The sequence below is a fragment of the Primulina tabacum genome, chromosome 16, assembly GCF_025594145.1.
Source record: "Primulina tabacum isolate GXHZ01 chromosome 16, ASM2559414v2, whole genome shotgun sequence".
NCBI classification, from domain to species: domain Eukaryota; kingdom Viridiplantae; phylum Streptophyta; class Magnoliopsida; order Lamiales; family Gesneriaceae; genus Primulina; species Primulina tabacum.
In genome coordinates, this window is record NC_134565.1 from 7,351,553 (window position 1) to 7,371,318 (window position 19,766).

The window sequence follows — 19,766 nt, forward strand, 5'->3', positions numbered from 1 at the left end:
TCGAGCTGTTCATGGTCCTAGGGTGGTCTAGTTAAGGGCTGTTCCAGCCTAGAGCCGAACAAGGGTCAAAAATTTCGGACCATGGTGCATTAGGGTTCGGTCGTCCATAGTGCATAAAATTCAGTAAGGACCAGGGGGCTATCGAGGGTTCTTAGTGGTCTGAAATAGGTTGTTAGGGGCATGGTTATGCCTTATTAAGTCATGGTTTAAGTTAGGAAAAGTTTGGTTAAGTTTCGGGTTGATTCGGGTTAAAACCGGGACCCCAGTTCAAGTTTCAAAACGAATCGTGTAAGTTCTGAAACAAGCTCGAATTTATGTCTACGAAATGATTATAAATATGTTTTGAGGTGTTTTAAGGAGTTTGGTTGGCTTCGGTCGAAATTTAGAGGTCCAAGGGTAAAATGGTCAATTAGGGTTTCCAGGGGCAAAATTTTAGAGGTTCAGGGGTAAAATGGTCAATTAGGGCTTCCAGGGGAAAAATGGTCATTTTGCACCCGGGTCCAGCCCTAAACACGATTTGTTATGTTTTAAATGTTTATGTTATCATGAATATGGCTTTTTATGTAAATATGAAAATTACGATGCATTCTTGATTTTAAGAAAAAATTACGTATATGGATGGTTTTATTAAGTGATTAATATGATGTCATGTTTTGAAAGATGGGAGTTGGTTGTCATTAATACGATGACACGATGACATGCAATGCCAAGGCTCAGTGGACGGGTAAAGTTGTCGCTGATGTCCCCGCCGCTAGATTCCACGGTTACACGTAGATGGATCAATCGACTGACACGATGATACAAAAGTCACAACTAATGAACGGAATTCAAATTAAGAAAATGAACATGTATATGCTGATATGATGTGATATGTTATGAAAATATTTACGCTTTGACAAGTTATGATTATGCATGCAACTTTTACGATCATGAAATGTATTTTTAGTACGGTTCTTTTCATTGTTGCCTGTTATGTATATCTATTTGCTATAATGTTACAGGTGTGTTGAGTCTTTAGACTCACTAGGCATGAATGATGTAGGTGAGCATTTTGATCATGAGACTGGATGTGCCGAAGACTGAGTAGGCAGGTTGGTTGTGAGCACGCGGACCCGAGGACCATATTTTTCATACATCATGTTTTGAGTTAGGAGTGTTTCAGATATTTTCATACTTTGTATTTTTATATGTTGATGCTCCGACAGGAGTTTTGGTAATATTTTTAACTGCAGTAATTTTTCAGTATGAAATTTCTCTTATTTTAAAATGTGTGAGTTTCAGCCGTTATGGCATGTGCATTTAAATATAAATTTCGGTAGTAACTTTTAAAAAAAAATTCAAATATTATTTTAAACAGTAGACGTTTCATAATGAGATTTATTGGAACAAAATATGTTAAACAATTGATTTTTTGGATAATTTAATTCTTTAGTCAAAGTTTTGTATTTAATTTGAGAATTATTGGAATTAATACGCAACTCGGTAGAATATTGATACAAATGTTTTGATTATTAAATCGTTAAGTTGTATTTTTAGCAAATAAATTCAACTTTAATAATTTGAGGAAAAGTTGGATTATTTTAGCTTTATTGATAAATTGTGGAATTATTCAACTTTTCTTATTTGTTAGGCCAATGTTATCAAAGTTGAGCTTGAGTGTCGTTCAAAGGTTGTTTAGGTATGTTACAGTTCGGTGACATGTGACGGTAACATATAAATTATATTTTAAACATATTTATGTGTTGTTATGGTTGTTAATGTGATTATGGGATTATATGAATTATGTGAATTAAATGCCTTTTTTTTATATGTTTATTTATTTGACATATTGTGACATTTAGTTTTGGGCATGATATTATGACATACACTTTGAGCTCTATCATTTATGTTAACCGTTGTTCTATTATATTGTATTCCTGACACACATGGTTATTTCGGAATCAGCGAGTGACTTTCAAGCTTAGTTCTCTTTGAGACCGAAAATATAATTGTCTATTTGTTAATGCATTTTTTGTGTGATATGCCTTTGAAATATTGACATCACATGTCGTTTGTTATTGTGTCTTCTTGTTGTATTGTTGTCAGCTATATGGAGACCAAGTCATGGGTGTTTATCGGACACAGCACGACATATGTCGCATACTTGGCAGGACGGTTTAGCTGCATGACGATATAGCTCCCCTATGTGTTGTTGGTCGAGCATTATTTATGCTGTTATTGTACCGTTTATTGGCTCATATTCTCCTATTGTTATTAAGTCATGTTTATGCATTGCATATTTCATTTTGTTTTATGTTTATGCATTATTTATGATTATAGTTATTGTTGTTTAATTGATTCATAGCAAAATCATAACCTCAGTATTTTATACTAGGGTTACTACTATGGTTGTTGTTGGATACTATGGTAGGTCACCCGAATAGTTTTACAGCACCAGATGGAGTTTCTGCCCATGAAGTTCACGAGTGAGATAGGATTTCTCTGTTGTCAGGGTTGAAATCTCCAAGTTAATCCATTTTTATTATATTGGAGTATGTTCGGTTTTATGTCAAGTTTTTTTTACCAGGAACATACTGTATGATTATTTGAAGTTGTTATGGTGAATTTGAATTTAGTTTTGTTGTCGTAAGCCTTGCCGGATATATTTTGAACTGCTGCTTGTGAATTGTTGATTTGTGTTTGGTCGGCACTTGTATGATTGTTTATGAATACAACAGCGTCTTCCTTGAGTCATTTTTCTTTTACATTTATTTTAAATTTTTGGTATGTCCTATTTACGATGAGATCATGTCAAAAAAATTTCAGGCCCTGAGGCCATTTTTTAAGTATTTTAAATCATTTTTCCGTTGCAGATTTAAATTTAATCAATATTTTTTGATAATTAATTCTAATTATAATAACCGAGACTCACAATATTTAAGCAGGGGTGAGCATTCGGTCGGATCATTTCTAACCAAAAAGAATTTCCTAAAACCGAACATAACTCAATTTTTTTTTATGAGACCGAACTGATTTTTATAAAAATCGAATAAACTGAACCGATTTAAAATCAGTTAATTACGTCGACAACCAAATTATTTGATTTCTTTTAAAAAAATCAAAATTTTTTTAAAAAAATAAGAAAGTTAGAACCAACAAGAATATAATGGTTAAAACCAACCACACACAACAATTATATATAATGAATATCACGAATATTATTTAGCCTTATATAAAAATATCATACTTTTTTTTAAAATAATATCGGTTAATCGAATTTTTTAAATAAAAAAACGAAACCTAACAGGAAAAATTGGTTAATTTGGTGATCACCGATCTAATTACATAATTAATCAATATTTTTTAAAATTAAAACTGAATTTCCAATTTACCGAATAGCTTGTTTTGATATAAACATTCATCCGAGAAAGAATTTGATTTTTAAAACAAATTATCTAAACATATACTCAGTTTTTGTTAAAAGATATCATACTTTAAATACAGAAATCATTTCTTTCAAGTTTCATGGTGATGCGAAGGTCATTTTCACTGAGACGATGTGGGGACCCGGGCTCTAACTCGATTTTTTTTGGGATTAGTTGGATATTTGCTAGAAAATGTGGGTCAAATTTTTGCTTTTAACATTAATTCAAATGTATATAAACATGCACAAGGTCTACATTTATTTTATTTCTACAAACATAATATACATGTCTTGTCCAGTACATATTCAACAAACCAGTATTCAAATACAGTACATGACAAAAGTACAACTACTAGTACATCTGCTATGCCCGTGATCACCACGCTATATCCATCTCTCATCTCTGCTGCGACCCAGATCCTGCCCTACCTGTTGTTATGCACACATACAGACACAACAACAGCCGGATACTCCGGTGAGAACAAATCCCAGTATAAAACATGTATACATACATATCATGCGATATAAATCAGGAACATACTACCATGAACATAATCAATAGCAATACGTTCCATAGTCTATGAAACATAATCAAAATAAGGCAAGCAACTTAATTCAAACTCATATCTTTGACTCGACTCGTATCTAAGTCTAGGGATCCCGGTGTGAATAAGATGTAACAGGTCTCCCACCTACTCTCCCAATCGTGGTGGCGTTACAACTTATTCCTAAACTTCGGTCTGGTCTGTATCGAATTCTACAATCGGAGTGAATCTGATCCGAAGCATCGATATCACCGAACGTTTAGAAAATTGGCGTATCTACCAATGACACTCCTATCTCAGTACATATATATAAATCAATATAAAGTACAAATAGAACAAGTATGTGATTTTGTTGGGAAACTCAAATTGAATCTCATTTGAGTTGTGTCTTCCCCAAACAAACATGAATTATACCTTCTGGTCGTTCGTAGAAGTCGAAGTCTCGTATTCTTGATATCGAATCTATCAAACCAAATCTGAAATGACAAATATACAATGCACCATATCAACTTTTAACTCAAAAGGATACACATACGGAGCAATATTCAATATCGGTACATTTCGACGGCGTAACGACGTAGTTTCTCGATATCGATCAAATCAACACAATATAATCAATATCAACAATTCACCATTCTCTTCATAACACACTCTAAACTCTGAAATCTGAACATGTTCAATCATAACTACGCTGGAATTTCATAACAATTGCATACGATAATATTTCTTCGATCCGACTACGAATATACGATCACCAACTTCACAAGCACACATAATCTAGTGAAATTCACAATTTCCCCAATCACAATATCTCAAATCATGCAGGAAATGAATGAAACTTACATCCTTAGCTAGCCCTTGAAGAGAGGAGCTCAAAACCGAAATTGGATTTAAGTTTGGATGGCTAAATCTTGCACAAACCCAATTATAGAATGGAAGGAACTTTGAAGCTTTCCTGCTAATGGTCTCGGTCCTCTTGTTGCAGAAATGGGAAGGAAAGAATGCTAACACCTCATATATATATCATGCATGTTGAGGGGCAAGTGTCATATTTTTCAAGTAACACGCATGACCGCGGGTGCGGTAGTTCATGAACCGCGGCTGCGCTCAAGCTTCGGTGGCTGCGCTCAAGCTTCGGCGGCTGCGCTCAAGCTTCGGCATGCCATCCAACAATTTAGAGCAGTCGACCGCGGGTGCGGTCACTTCTGTACCGCCGGGGCGGTGTTGGTTCGTACAAAATTCTCCAACCTACTGCCCATCAACCGCGGGTGCAGTAGGTGTCCAGGCGCGGGTGCGCTGACTCTACTGTAATCAACATGGAACCCTACTGTCCAACAACCGCGGGGGCGGTAGAAAATTTGGCGCGGGTGCGGTGGCTCATCAATGCAACATTTCATAATTTCATTCTATCAACCTACAATTCTTGGGCATTACATTTCTCCCCCTCTTAGATCTGAGTTCGTCCTCGAACTCGCAAGCAATCAATACAAATCATAGATACAAGATGCAATATAATCAAAACTGAATAAATACTCACATCATAGGAACAACTCGGGATATCTCTGTCTCATCTCTGATTCTGTCTCCCAAGTCGCTTCTTCAATGCCATGACGACTCCACTGGACTTTCGCTAGCGGAATAGTCTTCGTTCTGAGCTGTTTTTCTTTTCGATCCAAAATTTGCAATGGTTGCTCAAAATAACTTAAAGTCTGATCTAGTTCGGCTTCGTCAGGCTGAATGACATGAGAAATATCTGGCATATATCTATGCAACATCGATACATGAAAAACGTCATGTATCCCAGATAAAGAAGGAGGAAGAGCCAGTCGATATGCTCGATCGCCAATCTTCTCAAGAATCTCGTAAGGACCGATGTATCTAGGAGACAATTTCCCGCGTTTGCCAAATCTGACAACGCCTCTGAACGGAGAAATCTTCAAGAATACTCTGTCTCCCTGTTCAAATACTAACGGTCTACGTCTAATGTTCGCATACTTGGCTTGCCTATCCTGTGCCGTTTTCATTCTCTTCTGAATGATCTTCACCTTCTCAGTCATTTCACGAATCATGTCAGGTCCAAGTTCTGGTACCTCAGATATATCATCCCAATACAACGGAGATCTGCACTTCTTGCCATACAAGGCTTCAAACGGAGCCATCTCAATGCTCGTCTGATAGCTGTTGTTGTACGAGAATTCACAAAGTGGCAGTGAATCTTGCAAACTAGTGCCAAAATCTAGCACTACAGCTCTCAACATGTCCTCTAAAGTCTGGATAGTCCGCTCTGACTGTCCATCTGTCTGGGGATGATAGGCGGTACTCAGGTGCAATGTCGTACATAAAGCCTGCTGCAAACTGTGCCAAAAGTGGGAAGTGAATCGTGGATCACGATCTGATACGATAGACTTCGGCACACCATGTAATCTGACTACCTCTCGGTCATATATCTCAGCCATCTGATCGTGTCGGTATGTCATTCTGTATAGGATAAAACACGCTGATTTGGTTAATCTGTCAATAATGACCCAAATCGCATCACAGCCCCGGGATGATCGAGGTAACTTCGTCACAAAATCCATGGAAATGTGATCCCATTTCCATTCAGGAATAGACAAACTATGAAGTAGACCTCCGGGCTTCTTTCTCTCGGCCTTCACCTGCTGGCAATTCAAGCACTTAGACACAAACTCTGCAATATCTGACTTCATCTGTTTCCACCAGAATTGTGTCTTCAAATCGTTGTACATTTTCCTGCCTACCAGGATGAATACTAAACCGACTACAGTGCGCTTCTGACATAATCTGTTGTTTCAATTCTGGAACATCTGGCACTACAATACAGTTATTCACATACAGAACAAAATCATGTACCTGATACTCAGACTGATGTCCTGATCTGACCATATCAATCGACTTCTGCACATCCTGATCAGTTCTTTGGGCTTCCTTAATTCTCATAATCAAATCTGGCTCAACTTGAATCGTAGCAAGTTTCAATGGTCTACCATCTGTGTCAAATGCTAAACCAGACAAACAGCAATCTTCAACTAAATTCGAAACACCTATCGTCAATAAGGATAGGGCACATACCTTTCGACTCAAGGCATCTGCTGCTGCATTTGACTTCCCTGGGTAATATTTGATTTCGCAATCAAAATCTTTCAACAAATCAAGCCATCTACGCTGTCTCATGTTCAATTCTGACTGAGAAAACAGATACTTCAGGCTCTTGTGATTAGAGTAGATCTCAAATTTCTCGCCATAAAGATAGTGACGCCAGATCTTCAATGCAAAAACAATAGCCGCCAATTCAAGATCATGAATTGGATATCGGGTCTCGTGTGGCTTCAGCTGTCTAGAGGCATATGCGATCACATGTCCTCGCTGCATAAGAACACATCCTAACCCTCTGTGAGATGCATCACAATACACAACGAAATCAACAGTACCTGAAGGAATCATCAAGACAGGTGCACTGGTCAGCCTCTTCTTCAACTCTATGAAGCTAGACTCACAATCCTCAGACCACAAAAACGGTGCATTCTTCTGTGTCAACTGGGTAATCGGTTTCGCAATGCTGGAGAAATCTTTGATGAATCGTCGATAGTACCCTGCCAGACCCATGAAACTGTGTATCTCAGGCACCGAAGTCGGTCTCGGCCAACTGATCACAGCTTCAACTTTACTCGGATCCACAGAAAACCGTCTCCAGATATGATATGACCCAAGAAGACAACCTGTCTCAGCCAAAACTCACACTTTGACAGTTTAGCAAATAATCTTTCATTTCTCAACGTTTGCAACACAATTCTCAAATGATTGGCATGTTCATTCAGATTCTTAGAATAAACCAAGATATCATCAATAAAAACAATCACAAACTCATCCAAATACCTCTGAAAGATACGGTTCATCAATCCCATAAATATCGCTGGAGCATTCGTTAAACCAAAAGGCATGACAACAAACTCATAATGTCCATACCTGGTTCGGAATGCTGTCTTCGGTACGTCAACATCTCTAACTCTCAGTTGGTGATATCCCGATCGCAAATCAATCTTGGAATAGACAGATGATCCATGTAACTGATCAAATAAGTCGTCAATACGCGGCAATGGATACTTATTCTTCACCGTTGCTTTATTCACTTGCCGCTAATCGATACATAATCTTATGGAACCATCTTTCTTGCGCACGAATAGCACTGGAGCACCCCAAGGAGATACACTGGGTCTGATATATCCCTTGGCTAGAAGATCTTCTAACTGTGCTTTCAATTCTTTCAACTCTATCGGCGCCATCCTATACGGAGCTCGAGATATAGGAACGGTACCTGGAATAAGATCAATAATGAAATCTACCTCTCGGGATGGGGGTAACCCTGGGATCTCATCTGGAAATACATCTGCAAACTCCCGTACTATTGGCAAATCTGCCAATGCCGGGCTCGATTTCTGTAGGTCTACAGAATAAATAAGGAACCCCTCTGCTCCTTTCTGCAGCAATCTATTCATAGTCAAAGCAGACACTAAGGGAATCCGAGATCTGGAACCCTTACCGTTAGAATTTCCACTCGTCAGCCATCTCTTGTCTGAACCTGACAATCTTCTGGAAACAATCTACAGTGGCTCTGTACTCGGTTAACATGTCAATCCCAACAATACAATCAAAATCAGATAGACCAAGTACAACACAATCTAGCTCAATCTCGTGACCTTCAAACTGTAGCATGCAATGTCTAACTGAATTCATAGATATCAAACCACTTCCCAACGGAGAAGAAATAAACACTACAGTAGACGACGACTCGACAGGCAATGCATGTGTCAATGCAAAATGTTCAGAAATGAATGTATGGGATGCACCTGTGTCTATCAACACATATGCAGGATAACCGCAAAGAAAATAGTTACCTGCAATCACATCATCTGGCGCATCCTGGGCCTGGTCCTCTGTCAGTGCGAACACTCGAGCCTGCTGTCTGGGAGGTTGGCTCACTGTCTGGCTACCTCTGGCTCGGGACTGGGACGGTGCAGGTGGCGGCTGGAAGGAATGAACAGATGATGCTTGCCGCTCCAGCTGAGATACTGAACCAGATGCCCCAATACTCTGAGCTTGCTGTGCACCTCTCTGTGGACAGACTGTGGCAAAGTGTCCCTGCTGTCTACAAATATTGCATCGGCCCATGACTCCCTGACACTGCTCAGTGGCATGCCTGCCACCACAAGAACTGCAATAAACACCAGTATACTCTGCACTCTGGCCAGGCCCTCTCTGTCGTGACCCGCTGGAGCTCGACGAACTGCTCCCTGCTCTCTTGAACTGCTTACCTTTAGCTTTCAACGAATCTTTCTTGCCACTACTACTGCTTCCACTATCAAATCGAGGAGGAGGTGGTGGAAACTGTGCGGCGGGCTGTGGCGGTCTCTGACTCTGAGCACTATAGGAAGCTCCTCGCTGCCTGATCAAGCCAGCCTCTGCTCCTTTTGCTCTGTTCAGTGCATCAGAAAAAGTGTTGGGTCGTCCCGTGTTCACCAAAGTAAAAATGTCCGGATTCAAACCATTGATGAATTGATCGGCGACCGCTTCATCATTTCCTGCCACGTGTGGCGCAAATCGAAGCAAGGAAGAAAACTTGGCAACATACTCTTCTATGTTCCACTGCCCCTGTCTCAAGTTTGCAAATTCGGCCCCTTTGTCTTTTCGATAGGAGACTGGAAAGAAACGTTGATAAAATTCATCCTTGAATACCTTCCAAGTAATATCGATACCTCTATGCTCCAATGCTCATTTCGTGGTAAGCCACCAATTCTTGGCCACTTCTTGTAACTGATGCCCAATCAACTTCACTCTTCGTTCATCTGTATAGAAGAGATTCAAACAGCATCTCTATATCGTCTAACCAGCTCTCACAATTCACTGTATTCTCTGTGCCCTTCAAAGTCGGGGGATGGAATGACTGAAACCTCTTTAATAACGTCTCCATAGGTGTAGTTGTCACATCCATCTGAGTACCTGACGTACTACCCTGTTCTGGCACTTGACCTGCAGCTGGTTGTGGTATTCTTTTAGGCGGCATATCTGATTATCAAAAGATTAGTACACAATCTATACAATCTGTCTCAGCCCTCCTCTGATCATATACCTCTGATCCAGAATCGGTTCTGATTCAGTCTTTAAAAGCACATGCTTTAAATCAATTCAGATAACAATACAACATGTAATAGGGAAAGCAATAAATCATGCTAGCACATCAAAAGCAAGGAAGAAGACTCGATCTACCCCGCTCATTCTATTCTATCTCAGTCTACAGAACTTACTGCTTTGATACCACCTGTTGTGGGGACCCAGGCTCTAACTCGATTCTTTTTGGGATTAGTTGGATCTTTGCTAGAAAATGTGGGTCAAATTTTTGCTTTTAACATTAATTCAAATGTTTATAAACATGCACAAGGTCTACATTTATTTTATTTCTACAAACATAATATACATGTCTTGTTCAGTACATATTCAACAAACCAGTATTCAAATACAGTACATGACAAAAGTACAACTACTAGTACATCTGCTATGCCCGTGATCACCACGCTATATCCATCTCTCATCTCTGCTGCGACCCAGATCCTGCCCTACCTGTTGTTATGCACACATACAGACACAACAACAGCCGGATACTCCGGTGAGAACAAATCCCAGTATAAAACATGTATACATGCATATCATGCGATATAAATCAGGAACATACTACCATGAACATAATCAATAGCAATACGTTCCATAGTCTATGAATCGTAATCAAAATAAGGCAAGCAACTTAATTCAAACTCATATCTTTGACTCGAATCGTATCTAAGTCTAGAGATCCCGGTGTGAATAAGATGTAACAGGTCTCCCACCTACTCTCCCAATCGTGGTGGCGTTACATCTTATTCCTAAACTTCGGTCTGGTCTGTATCGAATTCTACAATCGGAGTGAATCTGATACGAAGCATCGATATCACCGAACGTTTAGAAAATTGGCGTATCTACCAATGACACTCCTATCTCAGAACATATATATAAATCAATATAAAGTACAAATAGAACAAGTATGTGATTTTGTTGGGAAACTCAAATTGAATCTCATTTGAGTTGTGTCTTCCTCAAACAAACATGAATTATACCTCCTGGTCGTTCGTAGAAGTCGAAGTCTCGTATTCTTGATATCGAATCTGTCAAACCAAATCTGAAATGACAAATATACAATGCACCATATCAACTTCTAACTCAAAAGGATACACATACGGAGCAATATTCAATCTCGGTACATTTCGACGGCATAACGACGTAGTTTCTCGATATCGATCAAATCAACACAATATAATCAATATCAACAATTCACCATTCTCTTCATAACACACTCTAAACTCTGAAATCTGAACATGTTCAATTATAACTACGCTGGAATTTCATAACAATTGCATACGATAATATTTCTTCGATCCGACTACGAATATACGATCACCAACTTCACAAGCACACATAATCTAGTGAAATTCACAATTTCCCCAATCACAATATCTCAAATCATGCAGGAAATGAATGAAACTTACATCCTTAGCTAGCCCTTGAAGAGAGGAGCTCAAAACCGAAATTGGATTTAAGTTTGGATGGCTAAATCTTGCACAAACCCAATTACCAATTATAGAATGGAAGGAACTTTGAAGCTTTCCTGCTAATGGTCTCGGTCCTCTGGTTGCTGAAATAGGAAGGAAAGAATGCTAACACCTCATATATATATCATGCATGTTGAGGGGCAAGTGTCATATTTTTCAAGTAACACGCATGACCGCGGGTGCGGTAGTTCATGAACCGCGGCTGCGCTCAAGCTTCGGCATGCCATCCAACAATTTAGAGCAGTCGACCGCGGGTGCAGTCACTTCTGCACCGCCGGGGCGGTGTTGGTTCGTACAAAATTTTCCAACCTACTGCCCATCAACCGCGGGTGCAGTAGGTGTCCAGGCGCGGGTGCGCTGACTCTATTGTAATCAACATGGAACCCTACTGTCCAACAACCGCGGGGGCGGTAGAAAAGTTGGCGCGGGTGCGGTGGCTCATCAATGCAACATTTCATAATTTCATTCTATCAACCTACAATTCTTGGGCATTACAGACGATGTCTTGAAACATTGTCGTGTATGTATTTTGGATATGTTACTTTGCATGCTACTTTATAACTTTGTATTTGGATTTTGTTTATTGATATTATTCACATGTTTATGTTATTTCTTGTATTTCAACCTAGAGGATGAAGTTTTTTAAAATTCAAATTTTCTTTCATGTAACTTTAAGTTTTAAGTTTCCAGATTAATTGATGGGAAAGAATTTTTTTGGTCCACTAATTTTTCTTTTTGTCTTCCGTCCACTTAAGTTTTCAAAATTTGGTTTTGATGCACATAATATTATCTTTTTTTGTTTTCAATCGTATTTCACCGAAGTGTTGATGTAACACCAGAAAACGTTAACATGATATCAAAAAATGCTAAAGTAGAATCGCGAATTATCGACTTTTCTGATAACACCGTCATCAAACGGACTAAATAGTCAAAAATAAAAAGTTGGAATATCAAGCAAAAAATTGAAAACTTAATAAGTCTAAACTCAAAATTGACAAGTTAATGGACAATATTTCCCTTAATTAATCTAATGGTAAAGTTTTTTTTTTTTTTTTTAAAGAAAACTTTACCAGTGAAGGTTTGAATACCATGTTGGATAGCTTACATTTATTAAATATCATGTTCGTGAAGGAGAGAACGTCTTAGACGTTATTAATTTGATTATTATAGTTTAAAATATATAAATTATATTTTAAAGCAACTATAAATTCTGATAAAACAATAAACTTTGAGAGGTCACAATTATTTGACGGAGGAGGTATTACCGAGAAGTAGGAGTTATCCTCGTTGAAATAACGATTGAAATATAAATATTTTTTTGTATCTTTATGTCAACCTTGACTATACATTCTCATTCGTCTCATCTCACGAACCGACCGATTCCTAAATGTCTTATTTTATTCGTTTGCTAAATTTAAAAAAAAAATTAGAATTTCGATTCTGCGGCCCAATAACTCTATCTATCCCCAAAGTTTGACTTTTGTTGAGATTTTGGGCTTAAATCCAAACTTCCAGCCACATTAATTTTTAGAGAGAATTAAATTAAAATAGACATTAAAAATATTCCAAAATCATGGTGAAAATTTTACGCTACTCTATAATTTTATCATCGAACTTTTATATTTAAAATAAGTGTATCATATACAACCCCTTTCATTGAAATAAAATATAAAAATTGACTTTATAGCAGGAAATATCATGTCAAATGTTTTATATTTTAACTGAAGAATAAAATAAACTATTTTTAAAATAATAATGATAAAATATATCAATTTTTACATATATTTAATTATTTCCTACTTCTGAAACCAGTTGCTTGACGGGTTCGATTGTTCCAAAGATTGCCGAATGAAACTGTTGAATCTGTCGTCATTCGATTTTAGTTGAAAACAAGAGGACAAAATAGAGTATTAATTAAATTGACAACACAACTATTCTCAGAATAAAACATACAGTCCACCCACCTTTAAACTAACTTTAGTACCGATAGTTATGAAATGTGATGTATTATTTTAGATTTTGTATTTATAAATATATATATGAATTAATCGACCCCTCCCCTCCCTCAAATTTATTTTTTCGTATTCGAGTAGAACCGGTTAAACATGGATAATGATGTAATCTGGGTAAATCGGATGAACAAAGTCGAGGCAATCTACCGGATGATGATATAAGTGTTGCGTTTAGGAAAGTGAGCAAAGAAATACAACTTGTGATAAAGTTATTTTTCTGTAATATGGCTTCAACTTTAACCTGCAGACAATAAAATGAACACGTGAATGGCATCGGATGAGTGTCCGGCGTAGCCACTCCGATACTTAAGTCAGCAGGTGAACAAGAGTAAAATGGTTGTTAAATGTGGTGATATACGTGAGTGTTTAAAGTTCAGAAATCCAGCTTCTGTAAATGAGAAATTTACCTACCATTTATAGGAGGAAATCTCATGATTATCTTGTTTTCAGTGTCCACCTTCTAAGTATGGTAAGGCGGCTGCACATACCCTACTTCTGATGACTTCTCTGACACGTCAAACCCATGATGTTCTGACAGAAATGATTGCCAAGCATAAGGTAGCCCATAATGGTACACTCGATTGTGGTGCTCTTCTCGAGGTAGTCTCGGTAAAAGTTCCCGGGAGCTTGCACGAGAGCCCGGGATCTTATGGGGTGATACTCTCGTGCAGCCTCCCGGGAACAAATTTGAAGATTTGTTGGCCCGGGCAGAAAAATATATTAATATGGAGGAGGCGCAAAAACAGAAGAGGGAGACGGTGATGAGAGAGGGGGGAGACCGGGTATCTAAGCCTAACGAGAGAGGACAGAGAAGGGGCAACCCGGGACATTTTTCTCATCACGTGTCCCTGAATATTACCGAGGACAGGGAGGTCCAAAGATATAGTAGGGATTTGCTTCCATCTCAACAATTTATCAGGTCTGAGAAGAAGGGATTTTGTACTCTTCACAAGTTGTGTTACCACAACACAGAGGATTGCAAAACGCTAAAGAGAGATTATGTCCCACAAGATGTCTAGGGACATAATCAACCAAGCAAGAAGCCGAGATTGCCACCTTGGGCAGCTCGGCAGCCCGGTCCCAGTGCCAGGGAAGATTCGAGAACGAGAAGTGCCCTGAGGGGGAGAAGAGAGTCGGAGCCCGAGAGGAAGAAGTCTTCACCCCCTGTCTTGTGGGTAATTAGAATGATATCCGGAGGTTCCACTGAAGGTGATTCTAATCGGGCTCGTAAGTCGAGGAGCAGAAGAGATCGCATGGAAGTGGAAGGGGCGAGGAGGAGCGAGGCAGTTATTAGTTTTGGCCCGGAGCATCCTAAGGGTGTCAATCTTCCTCACAATGATGCCCTGGTAATTCAAGCCAGGGTAGCAAATTATGATATCATGAGGGTTTTCGTTGACTCAGGAAGATCTGTAATGGAGGCCCTCATACAAATGGATTTGCAGGGATATCAATTGGAGACAGTGGAAACAGTACTCTTTGGATTTGCTAGCTATGCTGTCTATCCAGAGAGGGAGATTGGCCTGCCCTTAACTTTGGGCATCAGAGAGCTGAAGAAGACGGTGATGACAACTTTCACTGAGGTAGATACCCCGTCATCATATAATATCATCTTGGGGCGGCCGGTCATGAACGAGCTAAGGGCCGTAGCATCCACCTACCACCAAATGATTAAGTTCCCAGTGGGAAGCCAAGTGGGTGAAGTCCGGGGCGATCAACCTTCTTCTCGAAAGTGTTATGTAGAAGCGGTCCGGGTGGACCAGAAGAGAGCGAGGAAGGAGGGGAAGAGACCAAGTGGTTGTGAAGAAGTGGAGAGGGTAGTCGGGAAGGGGGAAGTCCAATTTGTGGCAGAGGAAGAGCAGGAGGTGGTGGAGATCGGGCCAGGCAAGGAGATCCGGGTAGCTCGAGGCCTTGACTTGTCCACCTGAGTTAGTTTAATAAATTGTTTGAAAACTAATCTTAATGTTTTTGCCTGGTCCCAGCAAGAATTAACCGGGATCTCTCCCCGGGTAGCTGAGCATCATTTGAACATCCTCCCGGGATCTCAACCTGTGAAATAGAAAAAAAGACACTTTGTTCCTGAAAATGACAAAGTAATTGATGTACAGGTGAGAGATTTGCTACAGACTGACCACATTCGAGAAATACAATTCTCTATATGGCTCTCGAATGTGGTGCTGGTACCAAAATCTACCGGGAAGTGGAGGATGTGTGTTGATTTCAGGGATCTCAACAAAGCTTGCCCCAAAGACCATTATCCTCTACCCAGAATTTATCAGTTGGTGGGTTCCACCTCTGACTATTAACTACTGAGTTTCAGGATGCTTACCAGGGGTATCATCAAATTCTCCTGGCCAAGAGCGATCAAGACAAGACCAGCTTCATCACATCGGGAGGCACATTCTGCTATGTGGTCATACCTTTCGGGTTGAAGAACGTCGGGACCACCTATCAGCGTCTCATGAATAAAGTGTTTGAGAAGCAGTTGAGCAGAAATTTAGAGGTATACGTGGATGACATCTTGGGCAAGTCTAGGGAGGTTTCTGGTTTAATCTCTGACTTAGAAGAGACTTTTGTCACTATGATGCAATATGAAATTAAGCTCAATCCAGCCAAGTGCATCTTTGGCATAAAGAGTGGTAAATTTTTGGGCTTTATGGTCACTGACCGGGGGATCGAGGTTAATCAAGAAAAGTCAAGTCAGTGCTAAACATGTCGTTCCCTCAATCTGTCCGGGAGGTGCAGAAGTTGACGGGAAAATTGCTTCTCTTTCCCGGTTCATATCCCGGTCAGCACATCGAAGTTATCCATTTTTCCATGTCCTGCGGAAGGCACAACAGTTTGGGTGAGATGAAAAATGTGAACAGGCCTTCCGGGATCTTAAAAGTCATATGGCAGAGCTTTCTGTCCTAGTAAAGCAAGAGCCTGGTGAGAAATTATTTGTTTATCTCTCCACTACTGAGTATGCTGTCAGTTCAGTACCGATAAAGGAAGAAGGCTCTGATCAAAAGCCTATCTATTATGTCAGTCATGCTCTAAGAGGTCCTGAGCTCTGTTACAGTGAAGTAGAGAAGATAGCCATGGCTTTAGTTATGACTGCCCGAAAACTGCGACTTTATTTTATGCCGCATCAAATCATGGTTCTTACTTATAGTCATCTCGGAAGGATTATGACTCATTCAGAAGTATCTGGGAGGATGATCAAGTGGACAGTGGAGCTAGGAGAATATTATATTGAATATAGGCCCCGGGTTGCCATTAAAGCACAGGCCTTGTCAATTTTTTTATCAGAGATGGTGCAGCCTGATGAAGAAGAGGTATGGAGGGTATTCGTGGATGGGGCGTCTAACTTTCTGGATGTGGGGTAGGAGTGATGATAATAGCTCCCCCGGGAGAGAAGATTAAATGGCACTAAGAATTGACTCCCGGTTGACTAACAATGAGGCATAGTACGAGGCAATTTTTGCCGGTATCCGAGCTGTCCGGGAAATTGGAGCTTCCCGGATCATCTTGTATGCTGATTAACAACTGATCACTCAGCAGATAAATGGAATTTATGAGGCTAAGGATGACAAGATACTTAAATATCTCAAACTCATTCAAGCTCAGGAAGAAGTTTTTGTGGATTGGAGTATTGAGCAGATACCCCGGAACGAGAATAGAGAAGAAGATGCTTTGGCGAAGATGGCTGCCTCTTTATCAGAAATCAGTACCCGAGAAGTATTGCATGTTTCCCATCTAATCCTCTCAACAGAAGAGGAGACAATGCCAGCACCAGAGGATTCTTGGAGGACACCCCTGATCAAATTCATTGTAAGCAATGAATTACCTGAAGACAAAGCTCGAGCTCAGAAGATCAACAGACAAGCTCTCATGTTTGTTCCCTTAAATAATATCTTATACAAAAGATCATTTCAGAGACCTCTGTTAAAGTTCTTATCTATGGCAGAGGTGGATTATGTCCTCTGGGAGATTCATAAAGGGTGTTGTGGAGAGCATATAAGAGGAATACCATTAGCCCGAAAAGCAATGCTTGCTAGATTTTGATGGCCCACTATTAGCCAAGACTCTGCCCGAGTGGTCCGGGCTTGTGAGGGTTGTCAACATTACTCTAATTTTCGGCATAGTCCGGCCACTCTCATGAAGTCTGTATGGGCATCTTGCCCTTTTGATCAGTGGGGCATGGACATTGTTGGTCCCTTTCCAGTTGCCCGAGCTCAAAAGAAATTTCTGTTGGTGGCTGTTGATTATTTTTCGAAGTGGGTAGAGACCGAGCCCCTGGCAAGGATTACCGAGCATGAAGTTTTGAAGTTTCTGTGAAAGAATATATTGTGCTGATTTGGAGTCCCCAGGAGACTAATCTCGGACAATGGGACGCAGTTTCAGGGAAAAGAGATCACGGCTTGGTGTCAAGAATTGAAAATCGCTCAGTCTTTCACTTCAGTTGCCTATCCTCAAGCAAATGGCCAAACAGAGGTGGTGAACAGAATTATTGTGCAAGCCTTGAAAACTAGGTTACAGGGCAACGGAAAAGACTGGGTGGAAGAATTGCCTAGTGTTCTATGGGCATACAGAACTACTCCTCGAGCACCTACTCAAGAGACTCCTTTTAATCTGGTATATGTTTCTGAAGCAGTTCTTCCTGTTGAAATCTAGCAATCTTCTGCCGGGATAGAATCTTACCCGGTTGACAATGATCAAAGCCGGGCAATGGAATTGGATCTAGTAGAAGAGAAGAGAGAGCAGACTCTGATTCTAATTGAAGCTTACCGAGGTCAGGTTATGAAATCATACACCAAGCGAGTCCGAATCCGAGACGTTCAAATAGGAGATCTGGTGATGAAAAAAGTCAATCCACACAAAGATGTTGGAAAATTGGAAGCTCGGTGGGAAGGAACTTTTAAAATAACCCGGAAAGTTAGCTCGTGAGCTTTTTATCTAGAGGATGCTTAAGGACGCTCTTTCAAGCGACCATGGAATGTATTTCATTTAAAGAAGTATTTTGCTTGAAAGATGTAATTATTTAAAGACACAATGAAAGTTCTATTCTTCTCAGAAGTGTATGAATGTGAATGTTATATCTAAACACGGGAGGTACAAAGCCCCGGTTAATCTATAAGTCCTGAGACCTGATCCCCGGTCCAAGGCTCTGTACCTTGGTTATTAATAAGCCCAAGGCTCTCCACCCTGGCTCGGGGCACCACACATTCTAAGTCCCGGGACATGATCCCCGGCCCAAGGCTCCGTACCTTGGTTATTAATAAGCTCAGGGCTTTCCACCCTGGCTCGAGACTCCACACCTTGACCATTCCCAACTCTTGAGATATGATCCTCGGCCCAAGGCTTCGTACCTTTGTTATTAATAAGGCCAGGGCTCTACACCCTGGCTCGGGGCACCACACCTCGACATTCCAAGGTCCCGGGATATGATCCATGGCCCAAGGCTCCGTACCTTGGTTATTAATAAGCCCAAGGCTCTCCACCCAGGCTCGGTGCACCACACCTTGACCATTCCTAAGTCCTGGGAATGATCCCCGGCCCAAGGCTCCGTACCTTGGTTATTGATAAGTCTAGGGCTCTCCATCCTGGCTCGGGGCACCACACCTTGACCATTCCTAAGTCTCGGGACATGATCTCTGGCCCAATGCTCCCTATCTTGGCTATTAATAAACCCAGTGCTCCGTACCCTAGCTCGGGGCACCATACCTCGACCATTCACAAGTCTCGGGACATGATACCCGGCCCAAGGTTCCGCACTCTGGTTATTTAAAAAATCCAGGGCTCTGTACCCTGACTTAGAGGTTTTACACCTCGATCATTTTACTAAGTATAGGGATTTTATTCAGCCCAGGGCTCAACATCCCGACTATTTATTTTATTTGAAGTGACCGGTTAATCTCCAACACTTAGAAATTTTTTTTAGCACTTTGTGATTAAATTTTATAAGGCCCGGTTATGAAGTTATGATGCAAGGGGTATGGGGAAAACACAATATTTAAAAAGGAAATATTTCATTAATGGAAAAACCTGGAGGCTAAAGGTTATAAGAAAAGAAAAATTACAATCCTACTATAAATTTATTGAAGCAGGCTGCTCCTTGGTCTCTCCTATTGGAGCCTTCTCGGCCTCCGCATTAGCTGCATCTTCCTTGGGA

The 19,766-nt window shown here is 40.2% G+C and overlaps 2 protein-coding genes across 2 annotated transcripts; both read left to right on the plus strand.

Annotated features, from left to right (window-relative positions):
• The first annotated feature begins 14,799 nt into the window (after positions 1-14,799).
• On the plus strand, positions 14,800-16,322 carry LOC142528316 (uncharacterized). Its single transcript, XM_075633359.1, has 4 exons — positions 14,800-15,510; positions 15,595-15,621; positions 15,721-15,792; positions 15,933-16,322. Exons 1-4 carry the CDS (start codon positions 14,800-14,802, stop codon positions 16,320-16,322), a joined length of 1,200 nt encoding a protein of 399 aa, XP_075489474.1.
• Positions 16,323-16,503: 181 nt separating this feature from the next.
• LOC142528317 (uncharacterized) lies at positions 16,504-18,541 on the plus strand. Its single transcript, XM_075633360.1, has 4 exons — positions 16,504-16,929; positions 17,156-17,487; positions 17,965-18,151; positions 18,269-18,541. The coding sequence occupies exons 1-4, from the start codon at positions 16,504-16,506 to the stop codon at positions 18,539-18,541; spliced, it is 1,218 nt and encodes a 405-aa protein (XP_075489475.1).
• Positions 18,542-19,766: the final 1,225 nt, after the last annotated feature.